This window comes from Carassius auratus, chromosome 7, assembly GCF_003368295.1.
Source record: "Carassius auratus strain Wakin chromosome 7, ASM336829v1, whole genome shotgun sequence".
Taxonomy (NCBI): Eukaryota; Metazoa; Chordata; class Actinopteri; order Cypriniformes; family Cyprinidae; genus Carassius; species Carassius auratus.
This window is the reverse complement of record NC_039249.1, coordinates 28159249-28184493: the sequence shown is the minus strand read 5'-3', so window position 1 is coordinate 28184493 and position 25245 is coordinate 28159249. Positions and strand designations below refer to the sequence as shown.

At 36.7% G+C, this 25245-nt stretch overlaps 2 protein-coding genes across 5 annotated transcripts in view; one reads left to right on the top strand and one right to left on the bottom strand.

Moving 5' to 3' along the window:
- Positions 1-15403, bottom strand: part of dhx15 (DEAH (Asp-Glu-Ala-His) box helicase 15) — a 37716-nt gene extending 22313 nt beyond the window's left edge. Inside the window, exons 1-5 of one of the 2 annotated variants that reach the window (XM_026268325.1) lie at positions 15384-15403; positions 13012-13348; positions 11814-12007; positions 11516-11675; positions 7189-7407 (exon numbers count right to left, since the gene is read on the bottom strand). In XM_026268325.1, the coding sequence (XP_026124110.1) occupies positions 7189-7407; positions 11516-11675; positions 11814-12007; positions 13012-13348; positions 15384-15391 (918 nt within the window). In that variant the 5' untranslated portion in view covers positions 15392-15403. The other variant, XM_026268324.1, reaches the window with a different exon arrangement.
- A 4800-nt stretch (positions 15404-20203) lies between these two features.
- On the top strand, positions 20204-24408 carry sod3a (superoxide dismutase 3, extracellular a). Of its 3 annotated transcripts, none has more exons than XM_026268322.1 (3): positions 20251-20289; positions 21976-22113; positions 23217-24408. In XM_026268322.1, the coding sequence occupies exons 1-3, from the start codon at positions 20266-20268 to the stop codon at positions 23889-23891; spliced, it is 837 nt and encodes a 278-aa protein (XP_026124107.1). In that variant the 5' UTR covers positions 20251-20265; the 3' UTR covers positions 23892-24408. The 3 variants fall into 3 exon arrangements, with proteins under 3 accessions (XP_026124108.1, XP_026124107.1, XP_026124106.1); XM_026268321.1 differs by having other exon boundaries at positions 21958-22113; XM_026268323.1 differs by lacking the exon at positions 21976-22113 and having other exon boundaries at positions 20204-20289.
- Positions 24409-25245: the final 837 nt, after the last annotated feature.

The following is a 25245-nucleotide window of genomic DNA, read 5'->3' as shown; positions in this document are numbered from 1 at the left end:
GCTGCTCTCTGACCTGCGCATCTCACATCTAAATGACAGATCAGTACGACGACATATAGTGCCATGTAAAAAAAAAAAAAAATTATTTAATAAAAAAAAAATCTACGTTTCCGAGATAAAGTCGAAACTCCGAGATTAAAGTCGGAATATTCAGAGAATAAAGTCGAAATATCTAACCTCTGCAAAAAATAATAATAATATTAATAATAAAAATAAAGTCGGAGAATAAAGTCGAAATGTTCCGAGAATAAAATACTTTATTCCGTGCGGAAACAAGGCTATGGTTGTGACGATGACGCACTTGATTTATTAGCCTATGTAGCCTACTGCTGTTCTGTTTGCATAGACAGAACATAGCAAAACGTTTAGATATAGTTTCAACTATTAAAACAGTTCCGTTTTGTATGTATGACACATTGATTTCGTTTCTGTTTTATTAAGTTCACTTCCGCAGTAAAGAGACGTCTGCAGATTGTTTGTCTGTAAATACACGGTGCGCTGTCATTCATGATGAAAATAAAACTAAATGTCATTCTCCATGATTTCAATGAATAATCCACCTGGTCAACATAATGTTTTATTCATTGATACTTTTAATTGAATAATGCCTATCACTTGAAACAGTTTTGCTGATTTGTATTTATTAAAACGATGTATTTTAAATTTATATTAGTCTACATCAACTTGTATTCCTTGTACATAACAATGAATGTGTCGGAGGGTAAGGGGATATTTGAATTATTTATGAATAAACTAGTGTATTCTAAATCAGTGACAAGATCCTTAATAGAAATCTCCACTTTGACGCGAGAAATGCATCTTTACAGATATAATGAAAGAGTTTTTGGTTTGATTTGTTTTATTTCGTTAAGCAATAATTTAAATCTCCCCATCTATGTATTTGATGTTGGTAAGGCATGTATTGTTTTGAGGATAATTCGTTTCTACTGGATAAAAAAAAGTGCAAGTGACGGCTCTTGCGCCTCTGTATTGCATTGTGCAAGCTTCCACTCTCCGCACAAACCATTGGATATGCGCCTATACCTTATGTATATCTGACTAATAAAAAATCTTCATTACAACTTAATTAATAAAAACAGAAACGAAATCATTTTGCCATACATACAAAACGGAACTATTTTAATAGCTGAAACGATGTCTAACATAACAGCACATATTCTCTTCCGTGCTTTTAAAAACAGACATCAAATAAACATTAGACAATCTTTTTTATTATTATTATTTTTATTATTTTTTTAACATGGCACTAAAACGCCGCCGTAGACCAATATAACCAGAACCTGATTTTTTTTTTTTTTTTTTTTTTTTTTTTCGCAGCCACAGTAGCCTACGCCGGAAATCCGGCGTGGTGCCGGAACGCTATCACCCCTGATTATGATTACAAGGCAGATTAGACTTACTTTTGCACAGTTCTTTACAAATTACTAGGCTATGAGCTAAAAACACTTTTAACAATGTGCAGGATTTGGAAACTAATCAAGTTTTTGGCTCATTGGACATTTCGCTATGAAAGTGTCCCAAAACCTGCAAGAAGCAATGTTATATTTTCTAGAGATGTCATGTTTTTCCAAAGAATCTTGGTTATTTCATGAAGGTTAAGTCTAGAATGACAAGTTATTTCCTCCGGATTTCCATTTGGACCCAAAAGCCACCAAATAAAAACTAGAACATGCTTTTAGGGATGTTTCAACTGTTTTTGTCCATAGAGCAAATGTCATTAGGGTCCAATGTTGTTCAGACCCCACTGACTTAAAGTTAAAACAACGTCTTTATGTTCCATGGAAAAAAAGAGGGTGTCATAAAGGTTGGGATCGACATACTGATAACAGAATTGTCATTTTGTACAATCTTTTTCCCTTTAAAAACGGGAGGCATTGGGTATGTAAAAAAAAAAACAATTATATTAATTTGCTTTCATAAGCTCCAAATCAGTGGGTTGTGTTAATCGACCCTCTCTTTGTCCAACTTCCTCACATCAACTGATTTTGGATCAGCTACCCATTAAGCTCCATGTTAGCCACTTTTACAAACATCATTAACTGCTGGATCAATTCCCCCATTCTGGAAACACCAGCACCACCAAAGCTCGGGTGGCTGAGTTGTGGTACACTTGACGTGCCAGTCGTGTCAACAGAGTGAGAAAACGAAAGCTGGAGTGCAAGGCGTGTGTGGTGCTTGGGTAAGATCTCTATGGCTGTGCCATCCGCGGCAGTCACAAGGGCATGTGTACATACACACACACGCTTTATTATTCCAGATGGCAATGTAGTAGAGCTAATGTGAGATGAGAAAGCTGCAATGATGCATAACTAGAAGCAAATCATAACAGATCAGTTAAGTGAAGCTGAATGCAACAAACACTGTGGCTTGAGATCTATAACTACATGCCAGTCATCTCAGAAAATAAGAGATTCGAGCAGTTCGAATGGGTTTTATAAAGCACATAGTGTAGTGCAGACTTAAGCACGCACTTCACAAAAGAAAAAGAAATGTGTCAAAGTTAATCTAGACTACCATAACCAGTGTTCACTAAATGCCTTCTCTCACAAGTCAAGAGAAATATTCACTCTGACACAAATGAAGAATGCTTAGTATTTACTGCAAAGCTTTGTCTTTTCTTCATGCATGAGCACACTGCACTCATGACAAGTGGCACAGTCCTACTGATTTGGAAGTCAAAGCTTATGCAGTACCGCCATCCTCAGACCAAAGTGTGCACTGCGACCTGAGCAGGAGAGAGATAAATGATAAATCTCTAGAAAAACTTCAGGCTGTTGTAATAAAGCATTTATCGATATCATGACATGCACTGCGACATCGAAAGGCCCTAAAAGTTCTTCACTTGAGACCCTTTTCATTGGGTGTCTAAGCAGCCATAGCTGATCATTTACCCATAAAAGCATTAAAGCTCATAAGCATGCTGATATCCCAGACACGGTAGTCCGTGCACGCTCCGAATCGCTCCCTGGGGCACAATATGCACAGAAAATGGTGCCGGTGGCCATGTGCATCTTAATCAAAGCTCTGCCACAACGGAGCAGGACAAGGCAAATCTGAATGGATTGATCAAATTAGCCAAAGTATTAATAGTCCATCAGCCCTTGGGAAGCGGCAGCTGTCAGGAGGACTGCTATCTGTGCTGCCAAGGCACCGGAGAGAGAGGGACACGCGGCTGTGCCAAAGCAGAAGAGCCTGCACCTGGAGCAGGACGCCAAATCGAGACCCTCGCTTCTCGCAGAGGCACGATACAATACTGGAGGAAAATATTTTAAATGGACGCTTTAATCTACATGCTGCAGATGCAAATGAGCTGGCACAGATCTAAAGGAGAAAACTAATCTTAATCAGTGGTAATTTAGGCCTGATTTGAACGAGCAAAGTTGAACAAATAACCGCAACCGTATCAGCGTGTGTTTTTTCGTTTTGAAAGATTGTGTGGTTTAAAACTAATTGCTGTTTGCGGAAAGCCTATAGAGTAAAGTCGTCCATTTCTTCTGCAGAGTTTCGATGCATTAGCAGGAACCAGGAAAAGATAAAGAAGCTAAAATGAAGTGGACAAAGAATAAACTGCTCAACTAAAATGAGACACCTTCATAGACCTTAAGGAGCAAACTGAGCTATTATGTGACCTGCCTAAAAACCATGTTCCTGGCCTAGATTTTAGCATATTCAATCATTCTTTAAATGGGTGAAATACAATGGCCAACTCCTCTACTGTGATCATTAGTCTCATCACATGCTTAAGATGTGAAGCACTGCACCATTTGAACTGGCCAAGTCTGTATGAACTCCATTAACCCAATTAAAAGCACATTAATAAAGCGAATATGCATTAAAAAGAAAGATCTGGTACTACAAAGCCAACAGATGTCCAAATAGTCAGCTTGTAAGAATGAGTTTAAGTTGTCATTTCTTTTAAGTAAAAATACCAATTAAAGGGATATCCAGTTGTCATTACATAAAACGTCATGTCATTCCAAACATTTATTATGACTTTCTGCAAATATCACAAATGTTGGTCATCAAACAGTTTTGGTTCCCTTTGAATTACATTGTATTTTTGTCTATATTTTGCAATCAGAATGAGCAAAATTCAAAATGGAAGGAAATGAGCCTTACACGGCAAGTTTATGTGTTGATTTATCAGCGTTTTAGTATTCCTCTGGTCACAGAGCTTTTAAAATGGATGTCGAGGCTTTTTAGGTCAAGTAAAATCTGCCATTTCTGACTCAGTTCGTCTGCTGGCTTCCATGCCTAAAATACGCTGTTTTCTACCAACTGGCAACCCGGGGTGTTGAAATCCAATTGAGCAAAATAGCAGCGGGTGGAGTTACACAGACCAAAACAAAAACAGACATCCCTACACAGTGCAAACATTGAACTTGGCATGTTTCCTAAATATCTGCAAACATACGGTATTTTTATTCTTCAGTATAGTCCAAAAAATACATACAGCACCTTTAAGAATGCCATATGTAGGTCAATATTCTGTATAAGCACTGATGATTTCAACATTTCTCTGTTGCCTGACACAAAACGAAGTGGTCAACCAATGGTGTGAGTTCGGGGGAAAGACTGTGTTTGGCAGAAAATGGTCAATGGGCGAGTTTAAAACAGTCATTAATTTTTCAATTACTTCTGAAACACTAGCAGCACAGAAAATGCACACAAACATATCAAAAGTGCAAACAGAGTCAGGCTGTTCGCGATAAAGACGAGCTCACTTGTATCCGTTCTGGACTTGATAATGATTCGTTCACAGCAAAGAGAACAATCCTGCGCATCAATAAATCTCCACTCAATAATCACCCGATGCTGGTGGAGACAGCCCAACTGCAACTTACTTCGAGTTCATTCATTCTGCAACGAGGCAGCGATCAATCTCACACCTGCAAATGAAAACGGATGTACACGAGCAGACCCACTGGAGAAACTAATGACGGGAGTCTTCCATTAATAAATAGCGTGTCAAATTATCTGATTAGGTGAATGGTGCGAAGATATGACTTCTCTTTGCAAAGGACTGTGTTCAGTTAGACTGTTTGTTCATTTGTCTAGTCTGCTTTAAATGCAATTTCAAATCGACTGAATTGTAGGATTTCTGCAATTTGCATGATTTTTCTGGCCTCCTCATTATCTTTATGTAATGCATCTAAAAAATTAAGCATTTTTTTTTCTTTGATCTTAGCAAAAGGAGAAAAGGAACAGAAGAAATATGTGGGGAACACTGGTGATTCTCCATCTGTGAGCGTATTCATCACCTGGGTGGGTCCCTGAGCCTCCACTGCGCTCAGGTGAGCACTGGTTGAAGGAGACGTAAAATAATAAATGGCTTAATTTCAGGGCTGAATCTGGGTCATTCTCTGCCATCTCTCACAGGCTTTTGTCTTTGCGCCAAGGCCAGCTGTGTTCATGGCCATTATCAATCTAAGCATTGATCTCTTCTGCACTATTTAACAGTTGTGTGTGAGGCGGCTTGAAAAATGTCACAAATGACAAATGTGGCTCATAATGAGCATCTTGAATGTGAAGTCATAAAGCCACACACACACAGAACCAAAATAAAGTACTCACAGTTTATATATACACATATACACGCATATTAGGGCTGCACGATAAATCGCATATGATATTTAATGCACATCTTGTCAGTAAAGCCGGTTCTGTAATCAGCTGTAAATCTCCATCACCTGCGTGTTCACATTTAGCAGCGTTTATTACACAGAGCCCTTGTTCACTGACATATAGTAGTATAGTAATATATAGCAGCCTATGTGTTAGGGTGGAAAGATTCAACTTGCAATTCGGTTTGTATCACGTTGTATCACGTATAGCTTCCCAATACATTACTACAGCAATTAAAAAAAAGAACAAAAAAAAAACCTTGGACAAACCATTCACGCTTGTTCTATGTGAATGCCGTATGCTGGCTTATGAGCAATTATTCCATCTTCACCCGGGTGCTGAGGCGCACGCACACAGGTGAGACCTCAACAGCACACGTTAATATCTGCATTTCAGCTTTTTGACAGCCGATGCCGAGATCTTGGACAGCAGTGGGGCAGATAGCCGATATAATTAAAAGATGTATTATTATTTCAAAAATTTTAGATCAATTGATTACAAAATAAATGTGTAAAATAAACATGTATATACCTTAGTTGGCTGTATTTTTTTTTTCACAATAAAAAATAAATATTTAATACAAATATAATTAAAAAGGAAGTAAACACTAACCAACAGGGCACTCAGCTTTCTGGGAAGTTTGTGTGCATTGGGAATCACATTTTTCAAGTAAAGCCAGGGTAACCCTCATTTTACACACAGCACACAGAGAAAATGACATGAATAAGACACTGGGCAAATGCATAAAGCGCAGCAAAATTTGAAATCACGAGTTTAAAGTTTAAAACATTCAATTCACACGGACCGACCGTCACACAGAGAACACGCGATCATGCTGGATACACATACACACTTCTATCTGATTATTAGACAGAACTGTTAATGATGACGATGACCAAGAGAGAGAGTGTGAGCACTGTGCGTGTTATGGCACTGCCGCTGTAAGTGCCATCAAAAAGTCCCGCCTCAAACACATTGGCCAAGCAGAAAAACTTATCGGCCGATGCCGATATTTGAAAAATGCCAAATATCGGCTGCTATATCGGTTTTGCCGATTAATCGGTCGACCACTAGTCTCAACTGGCAATACAGCAGTGGGATGTTGACAATCCATTAGGTCTGTACTTGTGAGGGCTCGCGCTCTTCAGAGACAATCAAAGAACATGACAGAGCTCGTTTTTAAAATCTAAACACACTGGAATGAATAATTGACTGAAAACGCAACCCTAGTCTGTTCTCTCTGCAATCTCTGATGTAATCAGCTTGATTTCCTTTATATTAGCGCTGCTTTGGATGGATTGTTTAAATGCATTCGCTTACTGGATCATTGGACTGAAAACTTTCCCAGTTGTGATCACAATCAGAGAAGCAAAACTGGGTTAAAGGGTCAGAATATAAATTGTGCTTCAGTAATTTTGCGTTAATTGCTTTAAATTATTTCAACAGGTTAAGGGTTGTAAAATTAATTGCATACGTTAACGTTGACATTCCTAGTTAAAATCAAGCACTCTCTGCATGAACCCTATTCAGAGGCGGCATTACCTCCTGTCCGGTGAGGAAGAGCAGCACATCTCCCTCATCTTCCTCACACATGTGGATCTGGATGACCGTGCGAATGGCCGCTTCCAGGTAGTCCCTCTCTGGCTCGGGCGTGTAGAAGATCTCCACGGGATGCGTCCGGCCAGGAATGGTCAGCAAGGGGCAGCTGTCGAAATAAACCTGGAACTTCCCAGCATCCAGAGTGGCGCTCATAACGATGACCTGGGGAGAAATAAATAGACTGGGTTGGCTTTTGACACCAGACACCATTCGGTAAGCAAGCACATCTCATTCTATCTGGGGATGTTACAATTGTAATCAAAGAAAGAGTCCTTCTGAGGTCTACCCTCCACCTTTCCACCTCATGACGCGTTATAATTGGTCTTAAAGCATTTTAAACTTTAAAGCTGCATTGGGACACTGGGCTGAGGGATCACTTGGAGTCACGTGCACCTTATTTAACAGTCTCTGAACACATGTATAACCTTTGATTTGTTCCTGACAACAAGTAGTCATTACCCATCTGCTTTATGAGATTCGCTCCAGCACATTTCAGCCATAAAAACTGGCTGTGCTTCTGCTCTCCTTGGGCTGATGGCTCTCAAATGGGCTGACCCAGCAGCAGAAGCTTTACCTCCACTAAAGTGACTGGCTGTGCATCTCTAACGCTAGTCTTCAAACAAACGGACACGCAGCTGTCAGGTGTGTCAGCGGCTTCATCTGCGACAGTCCACACACTCGCAAAATTATTTGCATTTGTTAAGAGAACAATTTCTCCTGGCTCAGCATGATCTGGCTTCAAAACTCAATGACTCGCTAGTTAGCTTTTCTCTCTTCTCCGTTACATAAACAGTTATTCATTCCAACAGCAAAGGGATGATTGCTAATGTGCATATGGAAGTGTATTAATCAAATATATGCATATGCACACAATATTCACATTCCAAAATACTCAGTTTTCTGAAAATTTCACCTTATTCACTGTATATTCAGAATACCCAATTATTTGATTGTTATTGTGCGTATTATTTTGCTTTACAAATTCACATCCACAACTCAGGGGTTTTCCTACATTGAAAAGTTTTTGGCGGCCGCCAAAACTATTTTTTGTCCCACCAAATCCATATTTGATCTGTAATTGGGTTTTGTGAGTGAAGCAGGCTACTGACGGAGTGACGGAGAGAATGAACACAGCACCCCACCCCCTCACCCGCATACTCTCCGTCTTCAGTTCTGTCTTTGCTCTCTACCTCGCATCAAAATCAACTGATACTAAGGTCGGAAGACCGAATACATGTTTCACGTGGTGCATTTGGAAAATATTTTTGCTGAATTACCGCTGGGTGTGAATTGCAGTAAATCAAAATGTGCCTTATCTTTTCTTACAACTTGTGACAAGCATTCCGCACATGCAGCTGTAAATAAACGGAGAAAAAAAAAAATTATATATATATATATATATATATATATATATATATATATATATATATATATATATATATATAATACAGCAGACATAACCGGCTGAACGTAGGCCACTGTGTCACTGCATTCTCTTAAAGTGACAGTCTTAATATTAATCGAACAGCAACAACAAAGAAATCACTCACTGCTCTTAATTGAAAAGCTTTTGTAACTTTAATAAAGAACAATCTTTAATTTATAAGTCAAATATGCGATGTTGTTTCACATTTGATTACATTATTCAATTTCTTAAGCTAAAAATGAATGTAGGTCTGTAATTTGTGTGAACATATTTTTTAAGAATTGAAGGATGACTGTATGATAGTTGCAATAACCTGAGTATTGCCATTTTGAAGTGTTTGAAATATGTTTTAAAAGGGAAAGTGAAACAGTACATTATTGGCTTAGGCCTGTAATTGACTGATTATTGTGTTTATATACACAAGTAATAAGCCTGTGGAAATACTTAATGTTATATTACTGTTGAAAATGTTGAATTATAGTAGGCAGGTTGTATAGTTATATACTATTTGTATAGTTATATAATTTGCTAGTGATTAACAGGCAACAAGAATGTCAGAGTAGAACTTACATTGTGGCCTTTTTTTTTTTCTTTTTTTTTTTTTGCAAGTGGTAGATCTTGGTTTACATTTGGACTTTGGATGTGATCTTAGGCTCCAAAAGGTTGGTGACCACTGAGTTAAAGCAATTGGTCTTCCCGTCAGTGTCTGAATCAGTGTATAACAAATCATTACTTCTTAGAAGAACATACACATCTGAGAGTGTGCTTACCCCATTTAGCAAGAGTGTTTAGAAAAATTAAGCATTAATAAATAGTCCTATGACAATGTGTAATAAATAACCTATAAAAGAATTTAAAGTTAGACTGGAGTGAGATGAAACTAGATCAAAGCACAAAGCAAGCTGTTGTTAGCTAGCTGCTAATTTTCTTAAATTTTATATGGGAAAAAATTACACTATTACACCTTTTAATGCTACGTTTTTGTTTTTTGTTTTTGCAAAGAGGGCAAGAAAAGATGAATGATCGTTTTTCCATTAAATAGGATAGAATGTTTCTTTGTGTTTATTTTAAATGTAACATTTATTGTCAATATTGGACTTGCGGATCATGTGGGTACTAGGATACTCTTTACTGTGTGTTGATGACCATGTCGGTCAGCCACCACCGAAGACCAATTTTGACCCAGGAAAAACCCTGCAACTAGTGGTTAAAACAGCTGTTTATGAAATGAAACCTGGACATCCAAGAACAAAATCTATGAAAGCTTCTGCAGGCGTCATGAAGACTTTTTATAGACAAATTAAGAACAATTATAAAGAAAAATCTAAATCAAGATACATGTACTTGAGAAGCAAAATTACACAAAACATAGATGTCTTGCTTTCTGAGAAAATGTAACAAAATTAAGTCTTTATGATTCGCAAGACCAAACATCTGCCAATGAGTTCAGAAAAATCAACTTAAGTTTTCAAACCCTACTAAGGGACATATGCAAATTTTAAGCATAAAATAATTTCATTTTTGAAAAAATTTCTCAGAAAACAAGAATTTTTTATAATTTTGACTCAAATATATGTATCTTGATTTAAGGCTGTTTATATATTTATACTGGAAAGATAAAATCTGAGGGTGATATTCTTTTTCTTTCTTTTTTTTTCAGTGTATGCAACATGTAACGACAAAACTGTAAGACTTTCTGCTCCCATTACAGATCTTTTTAAGGCCTTCATTTTTTTGGAAAGGCAAATAAAAACTTGTTAAGACCAGCGTAAACCCTGTAATAAACATTTAAACCGCTTTTAAAAGTCAAATGTTTTCAACTGATCAAATATACCTTACACTTTAGGTCCCTCAAATGCACGCAATGCTAATGCTACACGATTTTTCAATTAGTTCTATTCTTTCTTTCTTTTCTTTTAAACGCCATACAAGCTTCTAAGGCTATATTCATGGTGAGATTAAAGTGCAATCAATCAAAGGAAGATTGATTGAAAAGATGTTTAAAATGTATTTCTTCTAGAAATCTTAGAACCATGTTCAGATTCACTTGATTCAAAACTTTTTCAAAAGTATCAACAGAATAAAAAAGGTTTCTCACAGGGGCAGATGTAATACAATCTAGAAGGATATGTTTAATGGACAATGAATTCTGATGAATTTTAGAGGATTTTTTTTTTTCCTGAGAGTGAAAACTGATATGTAATTTTTGAATGTCCTATTCTGCATCTTGTTTAGAAGACTTGATTCCAACGATTCTCAAAACAGAGATTATGTTTTATCCTCACATCAGGATTTATTTCATGCACAATTAGTTCAATTCAACTGAATTTCAGAATTTGGGGTTAATTTACAGTGTACTTACCAAAGAAAAACCTGACTAATGAAAGGTTACAACATGGGTTTAGGTGCAAGTTCAAGATTAGTACCTAGTTATTATTGAGTTATTGCAATTAAGTACATTGTATGTACATATAAAAAATGACTACTATAAAGTGCCTAACTTTCTCTCTAAAGTTGTGATGAAACTAAAGTAACTGATGATTGTAAAAAGTAAAACAATAAATACATATATATATATATATATATATGGCAGGAAGTTGATTTTATCCATCGGTTGTTGTTGATTGGATGGAGGAATAACTTTTTTTTATTAGACATTATGGTAAAACAAAACAAAAATGAAATGCATGGATGAATGGTTTGCAAGAAGATCATCAAGATGCATGTAGAAAAATAAGGTGAATTTTCATTTCATGCAGACCTTGACATTCTTCCCCCATGTCCTTCAGCTTATAAGAATAAACAAACACAAGGTGGTGCAAGCATACGATCAGCATGACGTACCTTAAGGTCGGATCTCTGCCGAACCACTTCTTTGAGGACGCCCATCAGTATATCTGTGGCTAAGGTGCGCTCGTGAGCCTCATCCAGAATAATGACACCGTATCGCTCCAGCAGCGGGTCGTTCATAGCCTCGCGGAGCAACATACCGTCTGTCATATATCTGTAAACACAAGACACCTTTATTCATCTTTATCTCAGATGTCATTTGTCCAAAAGTCCCTACACTACGACTCATCATGAAAAACCACAGACACGTTGCTTGTCTGAACCTTTGTTCTCTTCCAGAACTGTAACTTACTTCAGTATGGTTTTCGCAGAGCTACAGTCCTCAAATCTGATGGAGTATCCGACCTCCTGCCCCAGCATGACGTCCATTTCATCAGCCACTCTCTGAGCCACGCTCATGGCTGCCACCCTACGAGGCTGTGTACAAGCCACGCCGCGCTTGGGCCCCGGGAGGGCCTTCACCATGTCCACACACCACTGAGGGATCTGGAAAACACCACCGGTTCATTAATGCGCTTCACTGTTTCTCTGCTCTTCCCTTGAACAAATGAAGAAGAACATTTGTTAACATGGTGTCAGTCTTAAACTCGTCAGAATGCCTCTCGGGAGGGTTCACCAGCTTTGGTTGCCGGAGCCTGTTAGCAGACAGCATAATTTAAATTACAAGAAAGGAGAGCAGGGAAATATTAGATATGCAAAGGATTAATATTAAAAATTGTGATAAACGAAGGACAAAAAAAAACTACAGAAACACTGTTAAATAATTTTTAGAGCACGATAGTTATACATTTCATTATTTTAATAATTTAATAAAATACTTGAATTACTACTGACTGAATTATTATCTGAATACTTGAATTAAGTAAATTAATAAATTCTTTTTTATTATTTTATCATTGCTGTTTTGGTCATTTATTTTTCAAAAAAATAGTTTTTATTTGAAAAATTAAATCAAAGAATCATTACTATAATAATATACTATTAGCATATATACAATTTAGATAAAATAATAATAGAAAAAACTATAAAACATAAGAAATATTATTATTATTATTATTATTTTAGATAACAGTAAGATCACAAAACTATGACGATTTTAATTTCTTTGTTTTAAAATGTTCAACGTTCAACTTAAATCGTTCAGAGCTTTGTTTTAGTAGAAAACTGCAGAATATTATTGAGAACAGATTTACAAAATGAATCATTACAAATTTGGGGAAGATGGTTGGTGCATGTGACATTTTTTAAAAGCATGTTATTAGTGACCCAAACTCACAGTCATGGAAGAAAAATGATTGAATCAGAAAATCTGCACCAAGAGATGCTGCAACTCTTATGCTTTAACCAAAGGTACAAACGGTTCTGTGATAATGAAGAGCACGCTAATTAATACCCATCGCTCACAGATCTCTGAATGCTAGGATCTTCTGGCTACAGAGGACAAAGCAAGGTCTTCTGTGAGAAGCTGTAAAGCCCTTGTTTGGACTAACCTGTGTGGTCTTTCCAGAGCCGGTCTCTCCAACGAGCACGAAGCTCTGATGGCGGTTGAGGATGTCGTTAAAGCGTTCCTTGTACTCCCAGACGGGCAGCTGCAGCCTCTTCTTGAGGATCTCGTAGAAGCGCGGCGTGTGAGGCAGGTTGGTGAAGGGGTTGATCTGCTGCTGCATGGCCGTCTGCTTGAGCGAGAGCATCCCGGCGATGGGCGCGACGGAGCTGAGGGACGCGCTGGACGCCTTGCTGTCTCGATCCCGGTCTCGATCGCGATCTCGGTCACGATCTCGGTCCCGATCCTTCGACCGCTCGTCCCGATCTCGGTCACGGTCCTTACTGATGGGAAGACATCAAGAACAACATAAGGATTTAGTTCCCTGGCAAAAAGTTCATGTTCAATCTGATAACATTCATGAGAACTTGATATTCAAACTATGCATTTATGCAAGCGATTGCATGACTCGGTTCCATAACATCTTATTAAAGGGGTCATCTTTTTTCATCACTTTTACATGTTGTTTGAATAAAAATGTGTGTTGGCAGTGTGTGTACACAACCACCCTATAATGATATAAACCTCAGGCGTGATATTGCCGGCCCAAGACTCAAAACCACCAAAACCATTAGGCCACGACTTCCCCATCAATGTGTAGGACCCATTTAATAGCAACTTAGTGACCGGCCAGTAATTGATTTCAGACAACAATCTCTGAAAGTACAAGCACCATAACTAACTACTGAAGTTGATATAATGCAGACAAATGGCTTTATGTAATAGAGCTGAAAGTAGGTCTGTTTTAGTGTTTAAAGTTATTTTTCTAAATCGATTCTCCTGTGAAGCAAATGAACGGGATTTTTTACTTCTGCTGCATCTTTAGTTTTATTACTTAAAGAAAAGTGCATTTGAATTTTTTTGGTAAATGCTTGTAGTTTAGGTTGAATGGTGAACAGCGATGTCTGAAACTGAAAAGAATTTCAGATTTTTCTTTAAATGATTCAGTTGAGTCGGCTCTCAAAAGAGTCTGAATGATTCGCTCACAAACCTGATTAAACCAGTTTGGTCATCAACTCACGTAACCAAGTGCGAAAACATTTTGGCAATACAAATAAATTAATAAAATGACATATTTTGGTAAATAAAATAAATAAAATAATAATCATCTTTGGATGTTTTAACCAAATTTTACTAAAAACTCCCGTTTTGCATAAAAAAATAAAATACAAATAAACCATATTCGTAAGGTATTTATCTGTAACATTTACGACAGTCTCCGCACCGCAACGTTTAAATCTCTTAACACTATCCATCCATACTTCAGTTCAACAAGTTGATGACCGAACCGATTCACTCAGATTAAAGAATAGTTCACAACACAACCGAGAACCGATTCAACCGAATCGTTTAAAAGATCCGACATAACAGAACAACTCGTTTAGAATTCAGAACTACTACTCATAACTAAAATTAAACCCAAACAATGAAAAATTAATAAAAAATAAAACGTTATATTTAAAAAAAAAAAAAAAAATATATATATATATATATATATAATAGATAGACACGGAAAACCAGAGATAAACAAAGCAGGCCGCCAAAACTCAGCCTCACTAACATAATATCCCAGTAATTACTCGCTCACATCCCAAACACTAAACATTTTAATCTTACTTTTTAAAAGTTAACGTTAGTTTTTTGAGGACAGAGTTTCAGAGTCTAGTTGTGTGTCACATTCCGACACCGGTAAACTCACGATTAAGTTACACAACATATTCACACATCATCCGCTGCTCATTTAGCGGCCTAACCGCCTCACACAAGGCTTCATATCTGCTTCTTTACACACTGCAAACCAGAAGTGTAAAGTAACTAATCCAACAACATCACAACACACACACACACACGAGAGAAATGTAAATAAAGCTAACGTTACGTCACTAGCTGCAGCAGCGCACGTGCGGTGCTAGAGCCGTCAGTCACAAAGACTCGCGCGCTTTTGAGCAAACTACGCGCTTCCTGCGAGCTACAGTAACCTCTACCGGAACACAACAGAGCTTTTTATACACAATATGTATTAGCAACGATGTCACTATCTGCAGTATTAAACCCACACCAGCACAAGAGTGTGGACATGATAGCACAGCCTAGCCGCTCACTGCTAAAACACTCCTCCAGCTCAACTCACCCGTCAGATGACCTCTTCTTGCTCGACGAATAATCATCGCCTAAATCCAACCTATGCCGCTTTGACATCGTAAAATAAATATTATTAAGGCCAAAGAGAAAAGAGTTTGGTCGGTTTCTCCACCGCAGCCGCTGCTCTCTCGCTCTCGAGCGCGGCTACAAGACAAGATGGCGACCGGAAGCACTTACCTCATCATTATTATTTTAGGTACACTGCAGCAGACTCCTCAGATTATGCATAGTATTCGTTGCAGTATATTTTGGTTTAGGTCGCAAGAGATGTATACTAAATAATGCACATTGTGGGTTGTCTGCATCCTGTACCGGAGGATATCTAGCGCCAAATAAAGCAATTGTATAACAGTTCCGGCATCCGCCGCATGAGGAGCCACAGAGTCTGTGACCTTGGATTTTCTTTTTTCTTTTCTTTTTCCGTTTACTCTCTCTCTTTCAAAACAAACATACAGAGATACTTAACGTCAAGCTTAGAGATGTTTTTTTTTTACTTTTCTTCTTCCTAGTGCCTAGGATTTTCTTTGCAAATCGTAACTGCTGGATTTTTATTTTTAAGTAATTAACTGTAGTTAAAGGTAACAACCAGTTGTATTATTTTCATAAAAATGTACATTTAAAATATATTTACCTTAAATGTGATATTGAGTTAAAATTTTAATTAAAATCGTAAGCAACTTCACAGAAAATTTAACTTTCTACATTATAATATTTAGCAGTAGCTTATCAGCGGTGACTGTCAAAGTGATATCTATGTGACAGAAATATACAGTACAAATCATGCAGTTATTTAATGACATCAACACTATAGCAGCAATGAGTATATGTTGCAATTAAACTTTAAGCATTATTTGGTAGTTTTGTATGATGTTTCAGTGTTGGCATTATGTCTTCTCAGGTGTTCGGTCATCTCAGATCTCCGTAGGGTCTGGATCCAGACTGAAGTTTGTGTAATTCCTGGTTACGCAGAAAAAGAGCAGCAAATAGAGACAGAATTAGTGTAGCTGCTGTTTCAACCAAGCCAAAACTGATGTGTTCAACCCAAGAAAAAGAATGATAGTGTGCATTTGATCAGGTATAGCTGAAGTACTAGGATATGAGATAAATTATGTGAATGCTTGGCTAAAATCATGTGACTTTAATCTAGATTTAAACAGAGAGAGTGTGTCTGAACCCCGAACATTATCAGGAAGACTATTCCAGAGTTTGGGAGCCAAATGCAAAAAAGCTCTACCTCCTTTAGTGGACTTTGCTATCCTAGGAACTACCAATGGATTGTAGTGTGGTAGAAGACTAGTTAGGTACGCAGGAGCTAAACCATTTAGGGGCTTATAGGTATAATAATAATTTTTTACTGATAAGGAACTAGCAACTGCATTTTGGACTACCTGTAGCTTGTTTACTGAAGTTGCAGGATAACCACCTAAAAGTGCATCACAATAGTCCAGTCTAGAGGTCATGAATGCATGAACTAGCTTTTCTGAATCAGAAATAGTTAACAGTTGCTTAGCTTGCGTAGCTCGCCAATGTTTCTAAGATCATTTTATTATTGATATATAAATTCTTTATTGTCCTCTATAGAATAAGTTTTTTTTCTAAGATGGAAGAATGTTGTTTTTGAAACATCGGAAATCTGATTTTCAAAAGACAAGTTGCTGTCTAATATGACACCCAGATTTTTGACTGTAGAGGAAGTAACAGTACATCCGTCTAGATGTTAATTGTGATCTAAGAGATTCCATGTACTGTTTTCTTTCTTTTTTTTTCTTCTTTTTTTTTTGGACCAATAATATTTTTGTATTATCTGAATTTAATTGGAAAAAATTATTGGTCATCCAATCATTTAAATTTTTAACACACTCTGTTAGCTTAGATAATTTAGAAGTTTCATCTTGACTTGTTGAGATATATAGCTGAGTATCATCAGCATAACAGTGGAAACTAATCCTATATATTCAAATAATATTACCAAGGGGCAACATGTATATTGAAAATAGCAGAGGACCTAGGACAGATCCTTGTGGCACTACATATGTACTGGTGTTAATTGAGATGATTCCCCATTTAAGTGATAATGATCTGACAAGTATAGTATCTAAACCATGTTAAAGCCTGCCCTTGAATAGCTGTATAGTTTTGTAATCGATTTATAAGTATTTTAGTCATAATTTATGGTGTCGAATGCAGCACTAAGATCAAGTAAAACTAGCAATGAGATGCAGCCTTGATCTGATGAAAGAAGCAAGTCATTTGTAATTTTAACAAGTGCAGTTTCTGTGTTATGATGGTGTCTGAAACCTGATGGAAATTATTCATAGATATCCTTTTTTCATTATTATTTTTTTTTCTGGAAGGATAAAACTGGAGATTTGAAATGTGTCAGTAATTTGCCAGTTCACAAGGATCTAGTTGTGGTTTCTTAATAAGAGGCTCAATAACCGCCAGCTTGAAGGGTTTTAGGACGTGACCTAAAGATAATAACGAGTTAATAATATTGAGAAGTAGTTCTTCTGCTACATAACTCTTTCAGTAATTTAGTAGGTACTAGATCTAATAAACACATTGTCGGTTTGGATGAAGTGATAAGTTTATTAAGCTCAATACAATTATTTTTTCAAGGCTCCTGGGTTGAGGGCTCTAATAAAGCACACAGAGATGGAGATCCTTGGAAGTCTTTTCAATATAGCTCAAAATATAAAGCAGTAGAAAACACAACCACTCCAACTCGATGCAAACAGAAACAGAATCAATGCAGGACAAAAGTGAAAGGAAAACTGAAGTCTTAAATACAAAGTAGAACAAAGGATGAACCAAACAATGAATGAATCAGTAACCATGGAAATGAACAAGAAGGGAACCCGAGGAGAACTAAACTTATTAAACTAGAAAGCAGACAGACATGAACAGAAAACTTGACATGCAGGTGAGTAAATAACTGAATGTTTATTTCTGGATGAACTAAAAGATATCTCAGACATAAATGATCTATAATGTATTATCACAAGTCTGATGTTATTGCCTGTAGCAAATATCCAATTTTTACTATGCATATTATTTATGTCAAGATTTTCAGAAATCACTTTACAGTACAATCCCCATATAATGTGCTTAGTCAACAGTTAGTATATTTCTATCCAATATGTAATTGAGAAATCATCAAAACCTGAACTGGCATCCCATGAGAGTATCCTGAATGAAGTCTCAGAATGTACTGAGCTCTTGTACATCTCAGACAGCTCCTGTACATTCAGACTGTGATAATCTACTGCAATGAATCAGCTAGTGCACAAGACAATCATTGCCGTCGACACCGGTAATTACACAGTCTAGGCATGGCTAACAAGCTACATAATAGCTACTGGATCATTGCTCGTGGCTGGGAATTGATGGTGATGGGAAAAACAAAGTTAACGTTAACAAGACTTTGTACTGCTCTTTGTATAAATCTGAATTACAGACCATTTTTATTTCTTCTTTCACAGACAATTAAATAATGGGCCAGTTGCATGTGGCTTAGGACTGTAGAAATGTTTTTCTTGAAACAGAAGAACTGTGAGATTAATTTATGAAGTGTGGTTGAGAATGAACTTCAAGTGGAAATGCATTTACAGAGCATGTTGGTTGCTTTGTAAAATCAGTTTTCTGTAAGATAACTAACCGTTGAAGCACAACTAACAATAAAAGTACATCTGATGTATCAAATGTTGTGCTTATAATCCTTGACATAATCTGTTGTCTCTGGTCAAAAATGACCATCCTTTTAATAGCTGCTTGTAAATCAAATATTATCTTATAATATTTCCAAATCAATCTTTTTGTCGACTTGACTTCTTTCAGTAAGCACAGGTTTTGTATTTCTTTTTGGACTCAACTGGTCGTAGACCTCACTGATCTGAGCTTATATTTTTGAGTTAAATAAATAAAAAAATAAAATTGTGGATATTTTTTGATAAAAAAAAAATAAAAATAAAAAAAAAGATTAATGAAGCCTATGATCAATCATTTCCAAAACAAATTCAAACCTGCACCTGTTAAAAAAAAGGAAAATGTATTGGTAATTTTCTTCCAGAACATTATCCATTCGTTTTATGCACATTTCTATTAACGATAAAACAAAATGCAATATTTATATATATATATATATATATTTATTGCATTGTATGTGAATACAATATATGTGAATTTTTTACTCTGAACACCAGAACTGTAAAACGATAGAGACAAAATATCCCAAAAAAGTACAACAATTCTAAAGAAAAAGAATAGAGAAGTTAATATTCACTGTGTGAACAAAATCAGTAAGTTTTAGTCCAATGTGATAATATTAACTAGCATTCTAATTCTATTCTTAAAACAAATCTAACTACCTTTCTAATCTCTTTGTGCTCTATTTTATTTTCATTTATTATGCAATTGTGTGTGTGTGTGTGTGTGTGTGTGTGTGTGGAGTCAGACCGTCTGGACTGAGGGACGACTTCTCCCAAAGACAACAAACAAATGAATTTCTTAATAACCAACATTTGAACACTCTCCTGAACATCCTCCTTGCATAAGTAACAGTGCCATCGGAAGTGCACCACGCCTAGCAGTTCACACCTCACCATCACACTCCCTCCTCACTCATGTTCCCAATCCTTTCTCTCTCACCTTAAACTCACTCTAAATCTATGCAATGCTAAGTGTATACAACAAGTGACTATATATGTTTGGTATCATTTGAAATGTCTCAGTATGCCTGGTAAAATGGTCTCATTCTCTTGACATAGTGCAAACTCCCAAGAAGTTCTAGAGAACAAGAAATATTGTGCGTCACTTCAGGTGTGTCCTCCCCCAGGTCCTTCATGCAAACCACCTCCTGTATGTAAATAAGTGTCCTCTTCTACAATTGTCAATGAACCATTCAAATTCTGATTAACCACTTGTGACCCCCTGAATAGGGGACCAAAACTTAATTATAATGACAGACACCACCATTTGACAAGATTAAATTATCTGAGTATTTAAGGAAGGATGGCGAAGGTTTCAAGGAATCTGTAGACAGATCTCCCGCACAACTGCTATGTGTAGTCCTTTTCATTGCCAGGTAAATACTTTGATATTCTTTGATTTCTGAATTGATGTATACAATGGATTTATGTTTTATTCTTGGAATTTGATTTGAATTATTGTTTTATTGCCTGGTTAATAAATTGTTATGTTTGAATTTATTCTGATTGACTCTGAAATGATTAACTCTAGTGAATTATATTAAGCCAATGATATCACAAATCTGTGCTCAGGTTAGAAACGGACTAAAACTCAGTTTGTGGAACATCGGGGCACGTTGACTGAAGTTTTAGAGCTCCGACTAACACATTGGCATTAGTCAAGTGTACTTAGACTGTAGAGGCTAATAGTGGGTTTTCCTTTCAGAGCAACAGAGTGTTGTTAGATCAATCTGAGTAGGGTGAGCCTCAACCTCTGATTATTGTAAAATTATTCTAACTAAGTGTACGTGGGAAACCACGGCATGATTATGTAAAGTTACCATTAGAGGAAGTTAAATTGATCAGCTTGGTTCTATGGTAATGGTCATGACCTCTGGATAGATATAGTCTTACTTTAATTAAGTGTGTACAGATCTATGGGGACTGAATAACATACTTTTAGAAATAAGCAAGCATGGTGCGGCTTATAAAAGTATCAGTCAATTGCCTCTGTCTAATGACCAAGACTGACGAGTTTGTGATGAAGAGACCGTATTCCCGATTTGTGCGAGACTCAAAAAAGTTATAGGTTTCCGAATCAACAAGTATATTCAAACTAAGGGTTAAATAGAATAATCAAACATGTAGTGAACTTTATAAATAACCAAATATGGTTAAACCCTTTTTCAGATGAAAACACACATACAGAGATGTATTTAATTTAAATTTGTTGCGTTGCATAAGGGAAGACAGTGACAGGAACCCTTCGACCTTGCCATTGGCTACCGTCCTTGGACCAGTGGGCGGACCTTACAGTGTGTGTGTGTGTGTGTGTGGGCATGTTTTTGTATCATATCAGGACTCAACTCTGTATAATGGCATGGGTATGACACAGGTATTACAAGGAGAGGGTGACTTATGAGGACATAACCCATGTCCCCATTTTTCAAAACACTTATAAATCATACAGAATGAGTTTTTTTGAGAAAGTAAAAATGCAGAAAGTTTCCTGTGAGGGTTAGGGTTAGGTGTAGGGTTGGTGAAGGGCGATAGAATATACAGTTTCTACAGTATAAAAACCATTACGCCTATGGGATGTCCCCACTTTTCACAAAAACAAACATGTGTGTGTGTGTGTGTGTGTGTGTGTGTGTGTGTGTGTGTGTGTGTGTGTGTGTATAAGACCTCTCTAACTAGCTTGCTCTATTTTTTTCTATTCTATCTGTTTAATTTTTATTTATTATATTATTTAAAATGATATAATTTGCTACGTGTACTGTGTTAAGCTAACTGAGACTTGTTATAGCATTTATATATCGTTGCTCTTTTTGTTGTTTTTGATTGCTTCCACTGTCCTCATTTGTAAGTCGCTTTGGATAAAAGCGTCTGCTAAATGAGTAAATATAAATGTACATTTTTGGCAAAAAGAAAATCCTCTCTGGGTCAAAACGATTGGAACACAACATGAGGGTTAATATGCCTCATTTACATTAAAACTTTGATACTGTCTGAACAATAACTGTAAGCAAACATTACTAGGAGTGTTATCATGGTTAACTTGTAAGCTCTACATGAGTTCTCAGAAGAGCAGCCAATCAATAATACAAAGTTTGATCACAAGCGGATGTTTTCTGGACGCCAGCACACGGATTAAACTTTCCATAAACCTTGTGACTGCAATATTCAGTCTGCACACTGTTTCAGGACAACATTTCAATACGGTAATGTATCCTCACTGTTCTTCAATGTTCTTCTTTTATTTGTTTTGTTTAGTTTCGTTTTTTTTCATGAATAGCTGATGCAAATATCGATTTGGTGTTGACAAATCAGCAGTGTAGCTTTTGGTGGTATGAACTTTCCTTTGCTTTTCTTATTTTTTTGGTTGCATAGCTAATAATACCAGACAGAATGTACAAAAAAACTGTCAAGATTTTACTATATAAATAAAATATCATAGAGTGTTCTTTTTAGCTTTTCTCTTGTTAAAAAGTAGACTTCCACATAAAAAGAGTATGTTATGAAAATAACTGCTATTGAATGAAACCCATTACAGTTTAAATTTATATTAAATGTGATTATCTGAACATTAAAGTGCTTTTGTAGGACTTCTTTATATGTAATTTTATAATTACTTCAGTTGTTTTAGAAATATGGTTAAAGTACTGCTGTATGTCCTGACAAGAAATTATAGCAAATAAATGTGAATAACACATTTATAATGAAGGAGCTGTAATTCAGTGCATTTAAAATATCTCAACTTTAAATGTAATATTGAATAACACTTTTACCGTAATGTGCTTTAGTGTGTGAACTGTACTTCTTTAAAGCACTACAAAAGATAATTAAAATATGATCTAATTTAAAATCTACTAAAAAGTAACTTTTAATTTGACATTTTTGGCTCACTTTTTGAAAGTATGTTTAAGTGTGTTAAGAAACACAGTCAGAAAAGTGTCTCTCTTTAAGTGCAAGTAAATGTTTATTTTTTATTTTTTATATGCTTTCAAGATTTGAAGCACACTACAAGTGCACATTCAATACAAAGGACATTTGTTGTTCAGCAATTAAACATTTTTTTAACAGTTGTGCTGTTTTGCCATTAATGCAATCTATAATCTGGCTGTGCTATTTCAAGCTAATGCAATGTCCCCTCACAAAGCTCCCTGCAAGAAAGCTTTGAAATGTGCCTAATGCAGAGAATAGAAGAACAAATCTGAGAACTTGAATGTGCACTCATTGAAACTATTTCCCTGAATTGCTCCTCTATCAAAAACACTACATTGCTAAAATTGCATGATTTCACTGATTCCACTCTTCATTCTAGGCTTTAAACGGCAACATGGAGAAAATCATCCTAAAATTCCCTCTGATATTGCTGACGCTGTATATACAAAGTGGAGAGTTTTCTGACAGTCCTGTTCTTGAGATCGCCGAAGCTCCAAAGCCAGAAGTCGTGGAGTTCAACAACACAATCTACGCCACTTGTGAAGTAACCCCCGTCCCGAATTTACCAGCCAGCCAGCCCCAGATCTTCGGGCAGGTGCTTTTCAAGCAGGTCTTTCCCAATGGAACTCTAGAAGTGAAAATCAACCTCCGTGGTTTGCCTGGCGATGATCAGCGAGCGCGTGCCATCCACATCCATCAGTATGGAGACCTCAGTCAAGGGTGCGTCACTGCTGGTCCTCATTACAATCCACGGGCGGTCGACCATCCCGGTCATCCCGGAGACCTGGGCAACTTTGTTTCTGAGCAAGGACTCATAAAGCAGTTCCAGAAGCTCCCAGACGCCAAGCTGTTTGGAGGGGAGTCCATTCTGGGACGCGCCGTGGTGGTTCATGAGAAGGAGGACGATCTGGGAATGGGGTCAGATGAGGAAAGCAAACGCAGTGGGAATGCTGGGAAGAGAATCGCTGGCTGTGTGATTGGCATTACTACTCCAAGTCTGTGGCAGAAGACTGAAGGGCTCCCTAGGGAAGAGTTGGAGGAGGGAAACGAGTGAAAGATGAGAGGAGCAGAAGAAATAATGCATCGTGTTTTAGATTGATACTTGATTCTGTTTAAATTTGATGAAATAAGCTATATATTTGAAATAAGGTCCATTATTAACTTTAAAAAGAGATCGTTTAGGCAAAAAAAAAAAAAAACTTCTGTAGAATACAAAAGACATTTTGAAGATGTTGGCAACCAAACAGTCACTGATTTCCTTAGTATGGAACAAAATGCTATGTAAGTCAATGGCTGTTTCCAACCGATTGTTCAAAACCAACATTGTTCAAAATAACAGAAGAAAGGTTTGGAACAAGGTCAGTAAATGATGGCATGTTTTTGGCTGAACTATCCTGTTAAATCTTCCAAAAGAGTTTTGTAGCGATACAACAGAAGAACCATTCTGGTTCCCCAGAGAACGTTTCATAAAAGAACAATATAAAGAACTTTTGTTTAATGGAAAGTCTCCATTAGATAAATGTTCTTCATGGAACCACTGAAACCAATAAAGTTGTAAATGTTGTATTTTTTTTTTGTCTGGGTCCTGCATTAATATAATATTTAAAAATACCTGGAAAATTCCTGGATTCATTGCCATAAAAAACAATATTATTTACATTTGAGTGCTCTTCAGACATTTTTACCTAAACCTCATCCAACAATGGGGTATTTTTAGACCTTAAATGCAATAGTTGTAGTGTTTTCAGTGATATGAAATATTAATGGGTTTAAGTCTTACCAAGTTTGCAGTTCACAGTGAGCATGATTTCACCAAGTACAACATGATCAGAACGAGGGCTGTAAGTGGTTATAAATGCATTCTTAAAATGAACAGTCTCAAGATGCAGTCTAGACTGCTGTACCACTGTGACAAAAGCTGTCTCTGTTCCCATTCTGCAAAAGTATTTTGAGCAGATGATGTGAAACTGGGCCAAATATCACATTGCATAACTTTTACCACCTGATCGACATCAATGCACAATTCATTCAATAAGACTACAATGCTCTTTTGTTTAAGCATGTCATACTGGTATTTAAAAAAAGCTTCAAATTTGTTATTATTATATATTTAACTTCCATTGTTTCCAAACCTGTTATACTGATGTATGTATGCATGTATTCAGAACCAGCCAACAGAAATGCCATGACTTCCGTACACTTGCACATAATATCTTAAAACCAGTCAAGAAGTTTTCCCGGCCCCCGTTTCATGATTTGTGCTGAACAACCACCGACAGACAAGCTGCCTCCATTCTCAAGGCATAAACAAATCAAACAGAATATAAATAAGGGCATAAAATGCAATGTGCCGTGCGCTTCCTCTTAAGGTTTATTTGGGACAGTGCTCTTGAACGGAGAAGCGCTGA

Bases quoted from the DNA above. Each gene is read 5' to 3' on its own strand.
- sod3a (XM_026268321.1), top strand. From the start codon at position 20,266: ATGTGTAGTCCTTTTCATTGCCAG. The intron at 20,290-21,957 runs GTAAATACTTTG...TTAACTTGTAAG, and splicing joins GTAGTCCTTTTCATTGCCAG to CTCTACATGAGTTCTCAGAA. The intron at 22,114-23,216 runs GTAATGTATCCT...TCTTCATTCTAG, and splicing joins CAGGACAACATTTCAATACG to GCTTTAAACGGCAACATGGA.